We start from the raw sequence: 19,415 nt of genomic DNA, 5'->3' as shown, positions 1-19,415 counted from the left end.
CATCCCAGCGCCGGGCGAGGGGGTCTCCATGTAAACAGCCCCCCCGCCCCACCCCCGAGACAGCTGCATCCCAGCGCCGGGCGAGGGGTCCCTGTGTAAACAGCCCCCCATGCCCCACCCCAGAGCCAGCTGCATCCCAGCGCCGGGCGAGGGGTCCCTGTGTAAACAGCCCCCCGTGCCCCACCCCAGAGCCAGCTGCATCCCAGCGCCGGGCGAGGGGTCCCTGTGTGGATGATGTCCCACCTGCTGCCGACACAGCAGGTTCTGGCCAGCCCCAGCCTGGCTGAGAGGCAGAAGCCTGCTGGAGGGACAGGGGGGTGAGGGGGCGGCTGGGGGCCAGCAGAGGTGGGGGGTCATTCACAGGAAGCAGCCGCTCCTTGGCCGTCTGGCCGTCCTACCCTGTCGCTCACACACCATTTGCGACCACAGAGCAGGGCTTCGGGAGCCCCCATCACAGCCACCCCCCGGCCCAGCGGAGCCCAGCACAGGCCAAGCCACCATGCCCCACGGCAGCCCCACGGTGTGGGAACTGGCACCGCCCTATCGCCTGGCATCGGCTCTCCTGATACAGGGTACTGGGGTGGGTTAACCGAGCCCAAAAGCAGGGGGTGGGCTGGGAGCCAGGACTCCTGGGTTCTCTCCCTGGCTCTGGGAGGGGAGTGGGGGCTAGTGGATACAGCAGGAGGGGGCTGGGAGCCAGGACTCCTGGGTTCTCTCCCTGGCTCTGGGAGGGGAGTGGGGGCTAGTGGATACAGCAGGAGGGGGCTGGGAGCCAGGACTCCTGGGTTCTCTCCCTGGCTCTGAGAGGGGAGTGGGGTCTGGTGGTTAGAGCAGGGGGGCTGGGAGCCAGGACTCCTGGGTTCTATCCTGGCTTGGGGAGAGGAGTGGGGGGTCTATGGGTTGGTGGGGGTGAGACAGGACTCCTGGGCTCTATCCCGGCTCTGAGAGGGGAGTGGGGTCTAGGGGTTAGAGCAGGGGGCTGGGAGCCAGGACTCCTGGGTTCTCTCCCTTGCCCACGCCCTCCTCATACAGTGGACGATCCCAGCAGGGCAGGTGCCTGGGGCTCTCAGCCGTCAGCCATGGCGGCCCCGCCGCTCTGTGCTTTTCTTGCACAACCCGGTGGTGAGAGGAGGGATGGGCCCACCCGGCCCGGGGCCGACGAACAGACCTTGGAGCCCAATAACCTTGTACCCGGCCCCCTCCTGGGCACGTCACAACAGCCAGACACCCGGGGGAAGCCCCAGCAGCTTCCTCCTTCTGCTCTGCTGTCATAAATCCGCCCTATGTCCACAGGCCCCACCTCGATGGGCTAACGGGCCCCCTTCCCCTCCTGCCACCGACACTTTGTCACTGTGCGGTTGGTCCCTGGCTGCCCCACCCCAGAGGTGGCTGCATCTCAGCGCCAGGCGAGCCGTCCCCATGCGGCATTAGGTGTCTCTCATCCCTGGCTGCCCCGCCCCAGAGGTGGCTGCATCTCAGCGCCGAGTGAAACATCCCAGTGTGATGTTTCCAACCCAGAAGTTGGCTGCTTTGCTCCTGTAGCCGTTCCCTCCCCTGCTGGGGCCCAGCGGAGGGGACGTGGGGGGAGAATCACTCAAAGAAAGGGGCGTCTGTGGGGTGCCACCCACGGCCAGGCCTCTGGCTCTTTAAGAAGGATGAGGAGCGGTTGCCTGGCACCCCACGTTCTCTTACCACCTGGCTCCCTGGGCAGGCTGGGCTGGAGATTGAGGCTCTAGGGGGCGGATGGGGGCTGTTTGGTGCGCCGCCCCCGGCAGCTCATGCTAAGCAGGGCTGGGCCGGGGCATGGCTCAGATGGCGGGGGGCAGGTGTTACACCAATATACTAAACACCAGCAGGGTCTGATTAAGAGGGATACGGCAAAGATGCCACATTTATTGTAAATATAATAGTAAAGCAAACAACGTTTTACTACTTATTTCTATCACTACTTATTCCACACACACACACACACACACACACACACACACACACACACACACACACACACACACACACACACACACACACACACACACACTCAGGTTCTGTATAGGTGTTATAGTTACCAGCCTAGACGTTGCTCATGCCAAGTTACTGGCCAGGTATCTTGGTCATGGGGATGGAGCCGCGTCTGCGTCAGATGCACCTGATGCTCCTGGAGGCTGGCAGCAGAACCAGAGACTCAAAGGCCTCAGTCTTCAGAGTCCAGTTTTATAGGAATTTATTCCTATGTCAGGCCATGAGAGTTGCTTCATTCTGCTGTTGCTAAATCAATCAGCAGGTGGCTGGCTCCATGGTATCAGATGTTTGTTTTTAATGCTTTTGAGGTGTGCTGGGTGGTTTCCAGTTGGGGTCATCTGGTTGATTCCACTTGACACCTTCTTCAGCCGACACTGAATTCTTCAGGCTGGTAACTCCCTAACCATTCATTCATTATTTAAACTAGGCATTCATTCACATACATTCTCTGTCTTAATTACATTTATTTCACTGTCTCTTTACCTTTTGGGGTGTTACCAAGTTATGTGAGACTCCCTGTCTTTTAACAATCAAAGATAAAGTGAGATGAAAACTTACAGAGGGTGGGGGTCTCTATTTATACACTCTAGCAGCTACTGTTTTGGCTTACTTAGCGTTAATTAATGTTTAACAAGTTTTATGCAAAGTATTTCTTTGAGCAGGCTTCACACAGACACCGCTGGTGGCTTGCAGGTTAGAGGCTAAATGTTGGGAATCACATTTACTTCTAATATAAACCTTCACTTATAAAGTATCAATTAACAATACATTATTTCTAACAATAAATCATTTTTATATAAACCATGTCTAATATAAACCTTATTTAATATCCCTACAAGGGCTCAGCAGGGGGCGCTGCACTGCAGGGAGTGGAGGCCAGTGGTTAGAGCAAGAGCGGGCGGGCAGATGGGACAGGTTGCTGGGAGCTAGGACTCCTGGGTTCTATCTCCAGTCTGGGGGAGGAGTGGTGTCTAGTGGTTAGAGCAGGAGGGTCTGGGAGCCAGGACTCCTGGGTTCTCTCCCCAGTACTAGCCCTCTCCCTAGGGGATGCCAAGGTCTCCATGGTTGCTGTAGACCTGCGTGAAGCCGCAGACCTGTACCATGTTCTCCTACATCCAGAACCTCATCACCATTGAAGAGAAGGGGCAGCGCTTCCCCAGGGTGCTGCACGCCATCGCCAGCACCTACCGCCCCCACCCACACACTGCTGGCACTGGCCACTCGCGGACTGTGACAGGGAGGCTGCGGGGGCTGATCCGGGGGGCAGGGAGGGGGCAGGATACTGGGGTAGACGGGCCATGGGGCTGATCCAGGGGGCAGGGACAGAGCAGGATACCAGGGTAGATGGGCCCATGAGGCTGATCCAGGGGGCAAGGTAGGGGGCAGGATACTGGGGTAGACGGGCCATGGGGCTGATCCAGGGGGCAGGGACAGAGCAGGATACCAGGGTAGATGGGCTTGTGACACCCGACACCCCTACATTCACCACTGTCATACAATTCTACGGCTCGTACAAAGTCTGCTTTGCGAGGTATCATTCTAGAAGTCTGAATCTGTTGCACATTACTCTCCTGGTAAGTTGCGTGTACGCGCATGGTACGGGGCGGTACGAAGTTTGGCTACGCGCGTGTTCCTGAGACATGTCGTGAGGGTGGGAACACCCCCGAGCAGCCTTTCAGGTACAACAGGAAACAGGCCAAACGCTGTTGATGGCTCACTGAGGAAATACACAAGCACCAGGATCACCCCCAGGTTGTGGTTGGTTTGTTTGCTGGGTAATCTGCTGTGATCTGTCTGCGGTCACTTCTAATCACTTCAGTTCGCTCCTTTGTAGTTAATCCACGTGGTTTAACTGAACCAGAGGGGTTCTGAGTGACGTGTCCGCTTGGCTAATGCAGGCTCCTTGTCTCTGTTCCCGAAATATCGGGTCCGTCTAGCAGAGAGCCAATAACAGCCTGACAGGGATAAGGAAAGGTTGCTTTATTCTGCAGAAAAAAGGCGAGCCTTGTACTCAGGTACAAAGAACTCTGCTGCATAACAAGTTTCACAAGCTTTTTATACACTTTCAGACAAGACCAAGCCGTGTTAACAATTCATTGGTGGGTGTCAAACCCCGAGCTCCTGTTATCTGGTTAGTAAAAACCGGCTTGGAGCAAGATTTCTCTGCTTTGAGGCAGAAGAGAAAAGACAGTTCAAAAGTTCTGGTTACTGTGTACGTGAGGCTTCTGCTTCCCCCTACGGGCCGCTTGTAAGCTATTAAAGGGGGGCCACCAGTAACTGTCACACCTCCCTTCCCCACACCGAGGGGGGAGCCTGCACTCGCCAGGTCCCTGTGCGGTGCCAGACGGGCCCGTTCGGGTTTATGCTCCAGGGGGGGCGCCAGGCGGGGGAGCTGGCGATTGGGTGGCTTCGGTAAAGCACTCAGGTAACTCAGTTGGGTGGGTGGCGCCACCTGCTGTCGTGTTGGGGGATAACAGGGCCTGGAGAGGCTGGCTGAGCCGGCCCCTCTGAATAATCAAGGGGGCACAGCAGTTCCAACAGCTCCCAGACGGCACCCGGGAGCTACGACCCGTCACAGGGCCCGTGGGGCCGATTCAGGGGCGAGGGGGAGGTGGGACCCCGGCGTAGATGGGCCCGTGGGGCTGATCCGGGGCCCCCGGCTCTCAGCTCCCACTGAATACCCTGGGCCTGGCCGGATGGGGCAGCTCCGGGGTCTCCGGCTCAGCCACTGCATGTTTACAAAGAAATCCCCAGTCCCCACATGAAGCACGATCGGGGCGGGGAGTTTGGGGGAGGGGCAGTCGCCAGCCATGCAGGGGCTCCATGACCACACCTAGCGGGGACAGTGCCAGAGTGACGGGTATTAAAGAGCCCTGGGCAGCATCTCCATGGGAGCCGGGGAGCCTGGGAGGAGCTGGGCACGGCGGGAGCCGGGGCGCCTGGGAGGAGCTGGGCACAGAGGGAGCCGGGGCGCCTGGGAGGAGCTGGGCACAGTGTGAGCCGGGGAGGAGCTGGGCACGGTGTGAGCCGGGGAGCCTGGGAGGAGCTGGGCACGGCGGGAGCCGGGGAGCCTGGGAGGAGCTGGGCACGGCGGGAGCCGGGGAGCCTGGGAGGAGCTGCACGGTGGGAACCGGGGAGCCTGTGAGGAGCTGGGCACGGCGGGAGCCGGGACGCCGGGGAGGAGCTGGGCACGGCGGGAGCCGGGGAGCCTGGGAGGAGCTGGGCACGGCGGGAGCCGGGGAGCCTGGGAGGAGCTGGGCACGGCGGGAGCCTGGGAGCCTGGGAGGAGCTGGGCACGGCGGGAGCCGGGGAGCCTGGGAGGAGCTGGGCACGGTGGGAACCGGGGAGCCTGGGAGGAGCTGGGCACGGCGGGAGCCGGGGAGCCTGGGAGGAGCTGGGCACGGCGGGAACCGGGGAGCCTGGGAGGAGCTGGGCACGGCGGGAACCGGGGAGCCTGGGAGGAGCTGGGCACGGCGGGAGCCGGGGAGGAGCTGGGCACGGCGGGAGCCGGGGAGCCTGGGAGGAGCTGGGCACGGCGGGAGCCGGGGCGCCTGGGAGGAGCTGGGCACAGTGGGAGCCGGGGAGCCGGGGAGGAGCTGGGCACGGCAGGAGCCGGGGAGCCGGGGAGGAGCTGGGCACGGCGGGAGCCGGGGCGCCTGGGAGGAGCTGGGCACAGTGGGAGCCGGGGAGCCTGGGAGGAGCTGGGCACGGCGGGAGCCGGGGAGCCGGGGAGGAGCTGGGCACGGCGGGAGCCGGGGAGGAGCTGAGCACGGCGGGAGCTGGGGAGCCTGGGAGGAGCTGGGCACAGTGGGAGCCGGGGAGCCTGGGAGGAGCTGGGCACGGCGGGAGCCGGGGAGCCGGGGAGGAGCTGGGCACGGCGGGAGCCGGGGAGCCGGGGAGGAGCTGGGCACAGAGGGAGCCGGGGAGCCTGGGAGGAGCTGGGCACGGTGGGAGCCGGGGAGGAGCTGGGCACGGCGGGAGCTGGGGAGCCTGGGAGGAGCTGGGCACGGCGGGAGCCGGGGAGGAGCTGGGCACGGTGGGAGCCGGGGAGGAGCTGGGCACAGAGGGAGCCGGGGCGCCTGGGAGGAGCTGGGCACAGAGGGAGCCGGGGAGGAGCTGGGCACGGTGGGAACCGGGGAGCCTGGGAGGAGCTGGGCACGGCGGGAACCGGGGAGCCTGGGAGGAGCTGGGCACGGCGGGAGCCGGGGAGCCTGGGAGGAGCTGGGCATGGTGGGAACCGGGGAGCCTGGGAGGAGCTGGGCACGGTGGGAGCCTGGGATTAGCTGGGCACGGTGGGAGCCGGGGAGGAGCTGGGCACGGCGGGAGCCGGGGAGCCTGGGAGGAGCTGGGCACGGCGGGAGCCGGGGAGGAGCTGGGCACGGCGGGAGCCGGGGAGCCTGGGAGGAGCTGGGCACGGCGGGAGCCGGGGAGGAGCTGGGCACGGCGGGAGCCGGGGAGCCTGGGAGGAGCTGGGCACGGGGGGAGCCGGGGAGCCTGGGAGTAGCTGGGCACGGTGGGAGCCGGGGAGGAGCTGGGCACGGCGGGAGCCGGGGAGGAGCTGGGCACGGCGGGAGCCGGGGAGCCGGGGAGGAGCTGGGCACGGCGGGAGCCGGGGAGCCGGGGAGGAGCTGGGCACGGCGGGAGCCGGGGAGCCGGGGAGGAGCTGGGCACGGCGGGAGCCGGGGAGCCGGGGAGGAGCTGGGCACGGCGGGAGCCGGGGAGCCGGGGAGGAGCTGGGCACAGAGGGAGCTGGGGAGCCTGGGAGGAGCTGGGCACGGTGGGAGCCGGGGAGCCTGGGAGGAGCTGGGCATGGCGGGAGCCGGGGAGGAGCTGGGCACGGCGGGAGCCTGGGAGGAGCTGGGCACGGCGGGAGCCAGGGAGCCTGGGAGGAGCTGGGCACGGTGGGAGCTGGGGAGCCTGGGAGGAGCTGGGCTGTGGCTGGCTTGACGGACTTTATGGTGCCCCCAGGACTGGGAGGGGTCGTCTATAGGGGGAGCCTCCATCCCCTGCCCTGATCCCAGAGCAGGCCCAGCCCGCCCAGCAGCAGCGCAGGCAGGGACAGCCCAGGCCGGGGGCTGCCATTGGTGGGGGCTGTGCGCGAGGGGAGGGGTGCCGGCTCCGTGGGTGCCGGCTCCGGCGCGTGGTTGCACAGGGGCTGAGCACAGCAGGACCTTTTCTCGAGCTGGATATTCAGCCAAGGGTCGGCCGGCGTGATGGATGCGCAGCCCGATGCCTGGCAGGAGCGGAGGTAGATGGGGACCACGAAGTCCCCTGGGAAACCCAGAGAGAGAAGGTCAGAGGGCTGCTTGTCTGTCCCTCCCCGGACGCACCCCACGGCCCCGCCGGCCACGTATACAGCCCTCCAGCCAGCCAGCCCTGTCCACACCTCTATCCGTCCATCCAGTCCCCCATCCATCCGTCCGTCCATCCATCCATCCACTCCCCCATCCATCCATCCGTCCGTCCATCCATCCGTCCGTCCGTCCGTCCGTCCGTCCATCCATCCGTCTGTCCGTCCGTCCATCCATCCACTCCCCCATCCATCCATCCATCCATCCATCCACTCCCCCATCCATCCATCCATCCGTCCGTCCGTCCATCCATCCATCCGTCCGTCCGTCCATCCATCCGTCCATCCATCCACTCCATCCATCCATCCATCCGTCCGTCCGTCCGTCCGTCCATCCATCCATCCGTCCGTCCGTCCATCCATCCATCCGTCTGTCCATCCGTCCATCCATCCACTCCCCCATCCATCCATCCGTCCGTCCGTCCGTCCATCCATCCATCCATCCATCCATCCACTCCCCCATCCATCCATCCGTCCGTCCATCCATCCATCCATCCGTACGTCCATCCATCTGTCTGTCCATTCGTCCATCCAGTCCCCCATCCATCCATCCATCCATCCATCCATCCATCCACTCCCCCATCCATCCATCCGTCCGTCTGTCCGTCCATCCATCCATCCGTCCGTCCGTCCATCCATCCATCCGTCCGTCCGTCCATCCATCCATCCGTCTGTCCATCCGTCCATCCATCCACTCCCCCATCCATCCATCCGTCCGTCCATCCATCCATCCAGTCCCCCATCCATCCATCTGTTCATCCATCTGTTCATCCATCCATCTGTCCATCCGCCCGTCCATTCATCCACTCCCCTATCCATCCATCTGTCCGTCCATCCATCCATCCAGCCATCCGTCCAGTCCCTTCACCCACACACACCTCTCCATCCAGCCATCCCCCTCACCACTGGACATCCCCCAGGTCCCCCACCCCGATGTGCCCCCCACCAGCCCTCCCTAGGCCTAGACACGCCCAACCAGCCATTGGGACGCCTCTCGCTCCAGCCCTCTCCCCAGTGCCACGGACAGGGCCTGACCCCTCCAGCTCCCCCCACCAAGCCAGCCAGGCCCCGGCCTGCAGCCGGATCAGGGCCGGTGCCCCCTAAAGGGGAAAGGCCCCATGCCCCATTCCCTGGGAACCCAAGAGTCCCGGCTGCCCCCCACCCGGCAGCTCCGAGGCCGCCCGTCCCTACCGATGGTGGCCGTGCCTGTCCCCTCGTAGCACAGCGGGGTGTCGGCATGGCACTGGCTCTGCTGGGCGCGGCGCGGGGAGCAGCTCTCCGGGCTGGTCCCAATGCAGGTGTAGCACAGGAGGCTTCTGGAGGTGTTGTCTGGGGGCGCTGCAGGGGGGGGAAGGGAAAGGGGTGAGGAACCAGCCCCCCAGACCTAGACAGAGTGGGGGGGCGGCGGGACGAGGGGAGATGCAGAAACCCAAGCGCATCAGACAGGGCTCGAGGGGGGGGGGGGAGAAACCCATTAGGACTTGAGCTGAGACCCAGAAAATCAGTTCACACAGAGCACCCCAAATAGCTGTGGGTGGGATCGGGTCTGGTGCCCCCCGAGCCAGCCAGTCCCCGCCTGGGGCCGGATGGGACCCGGCGCCCCCTAGAGGGGACAGGCCCCTGCCCCATTCCCGCCCCCCTGAGCCAGCCAGTCCCTGCCTGGGGCCGGATGGGACCTGGCGCCCCCTAGAGGGGACAGGCCCCTGCCCCATTCCCGCCCCCCTGAGCCAGCCAGTCCCGCCCTGGGGCCGGATGGGACCCGGCGCCCCCTAGAGGGGACAGGCCCCTGCCCCATTCCCGCCCCCCTGAGCCAGCCAGTCCCGCCCTGGGGCCGGGTGGGACCTGGCGCCCCCTAGAGGGGACAGGCCCCTGCCCCATTCCCGCCCCCCCTGAGCCAGCCAGTCCCTGCCTGGGGCCGGATGGGACCCGGCGCCCCCTAGAGGGGACAGGCCCCTGCCCCATTCCCGCCCCCCTGAGCCAGCCAGTCCCTGCCTGGGGCCGGATGGGACCCGGCGCCCCCTAGAGGGGACAGGCCCCTGCCCCATTCCCACCCCCCCTGAGCCAGCCAGTCCCTGCCTGGGGCCGGATGGGACCCGGCGCCCCCTAGAGGGGACAGGGCCCTGCCCCATTCCCGCCCCCCCCGAGCCAGCCAGTCCCTGCCTGGGGCCGGATGGGACCCGGCGCCCCCCGCAGGATGAGGCTGGTACCTGTGGGAAAGGCCGGGACGCGGCTGTTGTCCCGGTACCGGTGGTTACAGAGGCTGGCGTTGCAGAAGCGGGTGTGATAGTAGTTGGGGAGATACGGCCCCTCGCTGATGCCGGAGAGGTCCCGAGACGGCGCCGTGTGGCAGCCCTTCTTCATCACCACCAGCATCCGCGGGCCCCCTGGGAGACGGGACCCCCCCGCGGGAGAGTGAAGGGGCAGCAGGGAGTTCCACAGCTCATCCCCCCGGCCACCCTGATATCCCGCCCCCTCCTGCCCCCCCAGGATCAGCCCCCCAGGCCCAGCCACCCTGATATCCCGCCCCCTCCCGCCCCCCCAGGATCAGCCCCACGGGCCCAGCCACCCTGATATCCCGCCCCCTCCCGCCCCCCCCAGGATCAGCCCCCCGGGCCCAGCCACCCTGATATCCCGCCCCCTCCTGCCCCCCCAGGACCAGCCCCCCAGGCCCAGCCACCCTGATACCCCGCCCCCTCCCGCCCCCCCCAGGATCAGCGCCCCAGGCCCAGCCACCCTTATACCCCGCCCCCTCCCGCCCCCCCAGGATCATCCCTCCCGGCCCAGCCACCCTGATATCCCGCCCCCTCCTGCCCCCCCCGGACCAGCCCCCCAGGCCCACCCACCCTGATATCCCGCCCCCTCCTGCCCCCCCAGCATCTGCCCCCACGGCCCTGCACCCCTGTTATCCGGCCCCCTCCTGCCCCCCCAGGATCAGCCCCCCAGGCCCAGCCACCCTGATTTGCGGGCCCCTGATGGCCCCCCAGGACCATCCCTCCAGGCCCAGCCACCCTGATATCCCGCCCCCTCCCGCCCCACCAGTATCAGCCCCACGGGCCCAGCCACCCTGATATCCCACCCCCTCCTGCCCCCCCAGGATCAGCCCCACGGGCCCAGCCACCCTGATATCCCGCCCCCTCCTGCCCCCCCCGGATCAGCCCCCCAGGCCCAGCCACCCTGATATCCCGCCCCCTCCCGCCCCCCCAGGACCATCCCTCCAGGCCCAGCCACCCTGATAGCCCGCCCCCTCCTGCCCCCCCAGGAACAGCCCACCAGGCCCAGCCACCCTGATATCCCACCCCCTCCCGCCCCCCCAGGACCAGCCCCCCAGGCCCAGCCACCCTGATATCCCACCCCCTCCCGCCCCCCCCAGGACCAGCCCCACGGGCCCAGCCACCCTGATATCCCACCCCCTCCTGCCCCCCCAGGATCAGCCCCACGGGCCCAGCCACCCTGATATCCCGCCCCCTCCTGCCCCCCCAGGATCAGCCCCCCAGGCCCAGCCACCCTGATATCCCGCCCCCTCCCGCCCCCCCAGGACCATCCCTCCAGGCCCAGCCACCCTGATATGCCGCCCCCTCCGGCCCCCCCCGGTTGAGCCCCGATGGCCGAGCCTCCCTGATATCCCCCCCCCTCCCGCCCCCCCAGGACCAGCCCCACAGGCCCAGCCACCCTGATATCCCACCCCCTCCCGCCCCCCCCAGGACCAGCCCCCCAGGCCCAGCCACCCTGATATCCCGCCCCCTCCTGCCCCCCCAGGATCAGCCCCACAGACACATCATGCCCGGTGTCCCCCCCGGCCCAGATCAGCCCATGGCCCCACCTAGCCCGGTACCCTGCCCCCTCTCGGCTCAGCCCCCTGATGATCCCTCGGGGAGTGGCGCAGTCCCGGGATGCCCAGCTCTCCGGGCAGCGTTACCGATGCTCAAGACGATCAGCCCCTCGGCACAGACGTTCTGCGCCGGCCCGCAGGTAACCTTGGGCACCTCACCCAGGGAGAAGCTGCCCGTGAAGGTGCCCCTGTAGCTGTAGCACTCCAGCCCGACGGCCACTGGGAGAGAGGAGAGGGGAGAGGATGGGACAGAACCCAGGAGTCCTGGCTCCCAGCCCCCCAGCCCCACTCTAACCACCAGACCCCACTCCCCTCCCGGAGCCGGGGAGAGAACCCAGGAGTCCTGGCTCCCAGCCCCCCAGCCCCACTCTAACCACCAGACCCCACTCCCCTCCCGGAGCCGGGGAGAGAACCCAGGAGTCCTGGCTCCCAGCCCCCCCTGCTCTAACCACCAGCCCCCACTCCCCTCCCAGAGCCGGGGAGAGAACCCAGGTGTCCTGGCTCCCAGCCCCCACCTGTTCTAACCCACCAGCCCCCACCCCCCTCCCAGAGCCGGGGAGAGAACCCAGGTGTCCTGGCTCCCAGCCCCCACCCCCCTGCTCTAACCACCAGCCCCCACTCCCCTCCCAGAACCGGGGAGAGAACCCAGGCGTCCTGGTCCCAGCCCATGCCCCCACCAGTAAACACAGGACCCCACTGGACTGGACTCTGTGGAGACGTGTCAGTACCTTGGAGCAGCAGAGCTGCGAGCAGGGAGCAGAGCAGCGCCCCCTTCAGGACCTGCCTGGAATCACTGGGCTGCATTTTCTTGGACACTCGTCAGTGTTCTGCAGGGAAAGGGTTAACATTGGATCAGGCCTCTCTGTGAGTGAAGGACCCAGGTGTCCTGGCTCCCAAACATCCCCCACTCCAACCCACTAGACCCCGTTCCCCTCCCAGAGCTGGGGATAGAACCCAGGCGTCCTGCCTCCCAGCCCCTCTAGCTCACTAACCCCACTCCCCTCCCAGAGCCAGGGATACAGCCCCCGAGTCCTGCCCCACTGAAAACGTTGGTGTCTGCAGCACCTGGCACACTGCAGGGGCCCTGATCCAAGCGTGGGGCGCATCGGTGCCATATCAGTCCCACTGCTGCTTCTCATGATAACGATAGGTAAATATTAACCGACATATAGTTACCGATGCAAAATTACCCTGTGGAACTCACTGCTACAGGACCTTGCCGAGGTCCTAGGCTTGAGAAGAGCTCACGGGGAGCAGGGGAGGTCTGTACAGCCAATGGGAGAATCCAGGGTTCCTATAGGGCAGGGGTTCTCAAACTGGGGGTCAGGACCCCTCCGGGGGTCACGAGGTTATTACTGGGGGTCGTGAGCTGTCGGCCTCCACCCCAAACCCTGCTTTGCCTCCAGCATTTATAATGGTGTTAAATATATAAAATTTATAAGTGGGGGTCGCACTCAGAGGCTTGCGATGTGAAAGGCGTCACCAGTACAAAAGTTTGAGACCCACTGCTCTGGGGTGGATTAGAACAACTGTCACCCCCATGCTCCAGGCTGTGAGCTCCCCGCCCTCGCAAGGGTCAGGAAGGAACAGCTCCCTCGGGCAGCTTGTCCTGCCACTTGCACCTTCCTCTGCACCCACTGTTAGGTCAGGCTGGTGAGAAGGGGACCCGTCCTAATGCCCCCCGCTATCGCCAGCCACAGAAACTCAGCTTAACCTGCTTACAGAAAACGTCGCTTGGTAGCTGCTGTCTGGCAAGAAACCACGTCTCAGTAGCTGGGGTGTGAAATCCTCATTGCTGCAGTGTTTGATCTGTATCCTCCCCACTTCCCTGTGGTTTGGCTGTCTGGTCTCGGCCTGGTTCTTTGATTGTTTCTGCCTGTTACATAATTCATGTGGCTGGGTGTGAATTCACTAGGGGGGGGGGTAGGCTGGGCTGAGCATCGTTACTCTGTGTCAGGCCTGGCTAGTCAAACCGCGGTGTCAGGACTGGTTACGGTGCCGCGGTTTCACCGTATAAACTGGGGTCCAAAAGGAAGTTCTTGGGGAACCAGCTCCAGGCCCCAGCCCCCAGCTCAGAGCTGCCGGACCTCAGCGCTCTGCCAGTGACACCGGGCAGACACGGGAGCCCCCGGCTGGACCCGCGCCGGATCCTGGCCTGCGAGTGTCGGACTGGGCGGGTGCAGGCTGGCTCTGGCGATTGTTAATGAATGGAGGTTACGGGGGATATTCCTGGGGGAGGCTCATTCCCTGCAGAAAGGCCCCGCACACCCGCAGAAGTAGCACAAACCCAGAGCCCTATGGATTGGGGGGAGGGGGTGCTGACACTGACAGGTTAGTTACACCCGGAGCCCCACGGATGGGGGTGTGTGTGACACTGACAGGTTAGTTACACCCGGAGCCCCACAGATTGGGTGGGGGGGGTGACACTGACAGGTTAGTTACACCCAGAGCCCCACGGATTGGGGGGGGGGTGTGTGACACTGACAGGTTAGTTACACCCGGAGCCCCACGGACTGGGGGGGGGTGACACTGACAGGTTAGTTTCACCCGGAGCCCCACGGATTGTGTGGGGTGCTGATACTGACCAGGTTAGTTACACCCGGAGCCCCACGGACTGGGGGGGGGGTGACACTGACAGGTTAGTTACACCCGGAGCCCCACGGATTGGGGGGGGGGTGACACTGACAGGTTAGTTACACCCGGAGCACCACGGATTGTGTGGGGTGCTGACACTGACAGGTTAGTTACACCCAGAGCCCCACGGATTGTGTGGGGTGCTGACACTGACAGGTTAGTTACACCCGGAGCCCCACGGACTGGGGAAAGGTGGGTACCCCAATGTGTGCAGGTAACACCACTGGGGCTGGCCCCGCTGAGCCCCGACACCAGACTAGATGGGCCCCTGGTCTGACCCGGGCTGACATGTCCCCCGTGATGCCTCCCCCCTTGTTCCCAGCTAGTGCTGAACAGATTCCTCCTCCCCCAGCCTCCCCCGCCACCGCTGCTGGGCAGGAGCAGATGTGGGCACAGCCAGCGGCACAGCCTCAGGGATGGGACAGCGACAGGGTCGTGTGGGAACCACTGTCAGAAAGAGACAGACAGAGACAGAGGGGGGTGCCTGGGGCTGGCTAGACAGACAGACAGAGGGGGGTGCCTGGGGCTGGCTAGACAGACAGACAGACAGAAGGGGGTGCCTGGGGCTGGCTAGACAGACAGACAGACAGACAGACAGAGGGGGGTGCCTGGGGCTGGCTAGACAGACAGACAGACAGACAGACAGAGGGGGTGCATGGGGCTGGCTAGACTGACAGACAGACAGAGGGGGGTGCATGGGGCTGGCCAGACAGACAGACAGACAGAGGGGGGTGCATGGGACTGGCTGGCTAGACAGACAGACAGACAGAAGGGGGTGCCTGGGGCTGGCTAGACAGACAGACAGACAGAGGGGGGTGCCTGGGGCTGGCTAGACAGACAGACAGACAGAGGGGGGTGCCTGGGGCTGGCTAGACAGACAGAAAGACAGATAGAGGGGGGGTGCATGGGGCTGCCTGGCTAGACAGACAGACAGAGGGGGTGCATGGGGCTGGCTGGCTAGACAGACAGACAGAGGGGGGTGCCTGGGGCTGGCTAGACAGACAGACAGACAGACAGAGGGGGGTGCCTGGGGCTTGGTAGCTAGACAGACAGACAGACAGAGGGGGTGTATGGGGAGAGAGAGGTACTCAGGGAAGGAAGGATGGTGCTGTCAATGTTCCCTCCCCACTCTGAACTCTGGGGTACAGATGTGGGGACCCGCATGAAAGCCCCCGAAGCTTATTTACCAGCTTCGGTTAACAGGGAGCTGCCACCACCAAGCGTGTTCCCAATCGTAGGGGGGAGCCACGTGGAACTCTGCCTTCCCCCCAATATTTCCCAAGTCCCTAACACCCCCCCCCCGCACCTTTCCTGGGCAGATTGGAGACTAATTCCTCCCCCCAAGTCCTTACCCCCTTTTCCTGGGTAGGCTTGAGAGTATCCCCTCGCCAGTGAGTCCTGGTGACCACACAGATCCAAACCCCTTGGATCTAAGACATTGCAAAATCCATGAGGTTCTTAAGAGGCGAATTTTAATGAAAGAAAAAGGTAAAAATCATCTCTGTGAAATCAGGCTGGAAATAACTGTCCAGGGGGGTCAGAGTCACAGAGCCCAGAGGAGCCCTCCAGCCTCACAGCAAAACAGGGCGAAACCCCCCTCCAGCCGAGCCACATTCCCAAGCCGAGAAAACAAAGTGAAACTAACCCGCCTGGCCTGGCCCCATGCGACACTGGGGCAGAAAGATCTGCAGAGCCTGGGCTGCTGTCGGGTCCCTCTTAATCCCAAGAGCGAACAGCTCCCAAACAAAGCGCACAAACCCCCCCCCCCTTATTGGTACTTTGGGTCAGGGGCCAGCCAGGTTCCCTGAGCTCCGTAACCCCTTCCAGGGGGGAGGATTTGGTGCCTCTGGCCAGGAGGGAGTTTGTAGCATTGTCCACAGGAGGGCTGGTCCCGTCCCTTTCCCCTTCTGACCGGGGGCCATGGAGCTAGACCCCGGGATAGTGATGGGGGGAGGGAGCGATGGGGGGGGACCCCAGGGCTGCGGTAGAGGAGGGCAGGGGTGGCAGGTTTGTATAATTTTTGGTGATGCCCAGAACAGATCCAAGTCCCGCCCCACCTGCCTTGTATTTAATAATGTAAAAATGTGAGGGCTCTGGGTAGGGCTGGGGATAAGGGGGTGGGAGGGGCTAGGGCAGAGGGTTGGGGTGTGGGGGGGTGAGGGCTCTGGCTGGGGGGTTGGGGTGTGGGGGGGGCTCAGGGCTAGGAACGACGGTTGTGGAGTGGCGGGCTGAGGGCTCTGGATGGGTCTGGGGGGTTGGGGTGTGGGGGGGGCTCAGGGCTAGGACAGAGGGTTGGGGAGGTGAGGGCTCTGGCTGGGGCTGGGGGGTTGGAGTGTGGGAGGGGCTCAGGGCTAGGACAGAGGGTTGGGGGGGTGAGGGCTCTGGCTGGGGCTGGGGGGTTGGGGTGTGTGGGGGGGCTCAGGGCTAGGACAGAGGCTTGGGGTGGGGGGTGAGGGCTCTGGCTGGGGCTGGGGGTTGGGGTGTGGGGGGGCTCAGGGCTAGGACAGAGGGTTGGGGTGTGGGGGGGTGAGGGCTCTGGCTGGGGGGTTGGGGTGGGGGGGGGCTCAGGGCTAGGACAGAGGGTTGGGGTGTGGGGGGGGCTCAGGGCTAGGACAGAGGGTTGGGGGGGTGAGGGCTCTGGCTGGGGCTGGGGGGTTGGAGTGTGGGAGGGGCTCAGGGCTAGGACAGAGGGTTGGGGTGGGGGGGGGTGAGGGCTCTGGCTGGGGGGGTGGGCTCTGGGGTGGGGTGGGGCTGGGATGAGGAGTTTGGGGTGCAGACAGGCCAGAGAGGAGGACTCCCCCCAGCCCTCTCCCCCCCAGCAGCAGTGAGCTCTGGGGGAGGGACCCCCTTCTCCTCCCCCCCCCCGCACCACACTCACCCCCACCACTGTCACTGCACGTGCTCCTAGGGCCCCTCCCAGGTCCAGGAACCCCGGGGGCGGGGGGGGGCTGGCATCACGTGGGTGCCTCCTCCCCTCCTGCTGCCCTTCACTGTAGCCTCCCTGGGGGTGGGGGATGGGGCTGCCTGGGGCGGGGGGAGGGTCTGGGGGGGAGGTCAGGCTGCCCTGCCTGCGGGACGGGTGGGCACTAGGACCCTGCGGCCGCAGTTGATGCCGGGAGCCGGCTGAGCAGAGGCAGTGGGGCGCTGCAGGGGGGCGGCCCCAGACATTGGGCCCCCGGGGGCTGGTGCAGCCAGCGCGGGGTCTGGCTCCAGGCTGGAGGCTCCCGGCCCCTCTGAGCGCTGCCAGGCTCCCCCAGCCCGAGCCCCACGAGCCAGGAGGTGTGGGGCGCCCCACTGACGCCTGCAGCCCAGGGGGGCCCTTGGGAGCAGCAGAGGACCCGGTTGTGGCCCATCCCTGGGGCAAGGGGGCCGCACCGGGCGCTTCCCTGAGCCCTTCTCCCCCTACCCAGGGTGGGGCCCGCTCCAGCCCCCCTGCCTGGGGGGCAGGGCCTGGGGGGCAGGTACCTGGGCTGGGGCTCAGCGATGCTCCAAGGGCTCCTCTGGGTTCGGCGCCCCAGCCCCGGGCTCCCCCGGGCCCGCGCCAGGCGGCCGCTTCCCCAAGGAGCCCACATGACAGGACATTGCCCAAGAGCCGCTCTTGCGTTGGCACAAACAGCCTGACACAGCCCCAGAGCCCCACGTCCCCTCCCCTCGGCCAGAAATCCCCTCCCGCCGCATGCAAACCAGGACAGAACCCAGGAGTCCTGCTCCCAGCCCCCTGCTCTGAGCACCAGCCCCCACCCCCCTCCCAGAGCCAGGGAGAGAACCCAGGAGTCCTGCTCCCAGCCCCCTGCTCTGAGCACCAGCCCCCACCCCCCTCCCAGAGCCAGGGAGAGAACCCAGGAGTCCTGGCTCCCAGCCCCCCCTGCTCTGAGCACCAGCCCCCACCCCCCTCCCAGAGCCGGGGAGAGAACCCAGGAGTCCTGCTCCCAGCCCCCCTGCTCTGAGCACCAGCCCCCACCCCCCTCCCAGAGCCGGGGAGAGAACCCAGGAGTCCTGGCTCCCAGCCCCCCCTGCTCTGACCACCAGCCCCCGCTCCCCTCCCAGAGCCGGGGAGAGAACCCAGGAGTCCTGGCTCCCAGCCCCCTGCTCTGAGCACCAGACCCCACCCCCCTCCCAGAGCGGGGGAGAGAACCCAGGAGTCCTGCTCCCAGCCCCCCTGCTCTAACCACCAGCTCCCACCCCCATCCCAGAGCCGGGGAGAGAACCCAGGAGTCCTGCTCCCAGCCCCTGGTCTGACCACCAGCCCCCACTCCCCTCCCTGAGCCGGGGAGAGAACCCAGGAGTCCTGGCTCCCAGCCCCCCCTGCTCTAACCACCAGCCCCCACTCCCCTCCCAGAGCCAGGGAGAGAACGCAGGAGTCCTGGCTCCCAGCCCCCCCTGCTCTGACCACCAGCCCCCACTCCCCTCCCTGAGCCGGGGAGAGAACCCAGGAGTCCTGGCTCCCAGCCCCCCCTGCTCTGACCACCAGCCCCCACTCCGCTCCCAGAGCCGGGGAGAGAACCCAGGAGTCCTGGCTCCCAGCCCCCCCTGCTCTAACCACCAGCCCCCACCCCCCTCCGAGAGCCGGGGAGAGAACCAAGGAGTCCTGCTCCCAGCCCCCTGGTCTGACCACCAGCCCCCACCCCCCTCCCAGAACCGGGGAGAGAACCCAGGAGTCCTGCTCCCAGCCCCCTGCTCTGAGCACCAGCCCCCACCTCCCTCCCAGAGCTGGGGAGAGAACCCAGGAGTCCTGGCTCCCAGCCCCCCCTGCTCTGACCCACCAGCCCCCACCCCCCTCCCAGAGCCGGGGAGAGAACCCAGGAGTCCTGGCTCCCAGCCCCCCCTGCTCTAACCACAGCCCCCACTCCCCTCCCAGAGCCGGGGAGAGAACCCAGGAGTCCTGGCTCCCAGCCCCCCTGCTCTAACCACTAGCCCCCACTCCCCTCCCAGAGCTGGGATAGAACTGGGGTACTGCCTGGAGTACTGACCACCTTTCGCCCCTAGAGGGCGCTCACGCCACATGACATGGCCTGCACTGAATTTGCAAGGCCTGGCGTCGCCCCTGCTCGGCTGTGTGAGCTGGCGCCAGCCCCCTCGCCTGGGCCGCGGTGCTGCCCGTCCCCCACCCCACAGGGAGAGCTCCGGGAAGGGGACGTGGCGGGGATGCGGTCGCCCCATCTCAAAAAAGATCGATTGGAATTCGAAACGGTTCAGAAAAGGGCAACAGAAATGATTCGGGGGGTGGAACGGCTTCCGTATGAGAAGAGATTCATAAGACTGGGACTTTTCAGCCTGGAAAAGAGCCGCCTACGGGGGGATATGAGAGAGGGCTTTAAATCCTGACAGGTGTGGAGAAAGTAGACACGGACGTGGTGTTTACTCCTTGTCATAACCCAAGAACAAAACAAAGAAAAGGCCGTATTTCTTCATACAACACCCGGTTAACCCGGGGAACTCCCTGCCAGGGGACGTTGTGAACGCCAAGACTGTAACAGGGTTCAAAACGAACAAGATAAGTTCATGGAGGACGGGTCCATCGGTGGCTAGTAGCCAGGCTGGGCAGGGATGGTGCCTGTAGCCTCTGTTTGCCAGCAGCTGGGA

The 19,415-nt window shown here is 65.4% G+C and overlaps 1 protein-coding gene across 5 annotated transcripts; it reads right to left on the bottom strand.

Annotated features, from left to right (window-relative positions):
- Positions 1 to 2,788: 2,788 nt before the first annotated feature.
- Positions 2,789 to 17,415, bottom strand: LOC123351342 (ly6/PLAUR domain-containing protein 5-like). Of its 5 annotated transcripts, XM_044990623.1 has the most exons (8): positions 17,298 to 17,412; positions 15,185 to 15,262; positions 12,921 to 13,074; positions 11,927 to 12,025; positions 11,286 to 11,417; positions 9,577 to 9,753; positions 8,561 to 8,707; positions 6,840 to 7,290 (listed from the first exon to the last, which is right to left on the bottom strand). In XM_044990623.1, exons 4-8 carry the CDS (start codon positions 12,000 to 12,002, stop codon positions 7,004 to 7,006), a joined length of 819 nt encoding a protein of 272 aa, XP_044846558.1. In that variant the 5' UTR covers positions 12,003 to 12,025; positions 12,921 to 13,074; positions 15,185 to 15,262; positions 17,298 to 17,412; the 3' UTR covers positions 6,840 to 7,003. The 5 variants fall into 5 exon arrangements, with proteins under 5 accessions (XP_044846561.1, XP_044846558.1, XP_044846556.1 ...); XM_044990626.1 differs by lacking the exons at positions 6,840 to 7,290; positions 17,298 to 17,412 and adding an exon at positions 2,789 to 3,974 and having other exon boundaries at positions 15,185 to 15,749; XM_044990621.1 differs by lacking the exon at positions 15,185 to 15,262 and having other exon boundaries at positions 17,298 to 17,415.
- Between the last annotated feature and the right edge of the window lie 2,000 nt (positions 17,416 to 19,415).

This window comes from Mauremys mutica, chromosome 17 (genome assembly GCF_020497125.1).
Source record: "Mauremys mutica isolate MM-2020 ecotype Southern chromosome 17, ASM2049712v1, whole genome shotgun sequence".
In the NCBI taxonomy this organism is placed as follows: domain Eukaryota; kingdom Metazoa; phylum Chordata; order Testudines; family Geoemydidae; genus Mauremys; species Mauremys mutica.
Note: the sequence above shows the minus strand (reverse complement) of the source record. Positions and strands in the feature narration are given on the sequence as shown.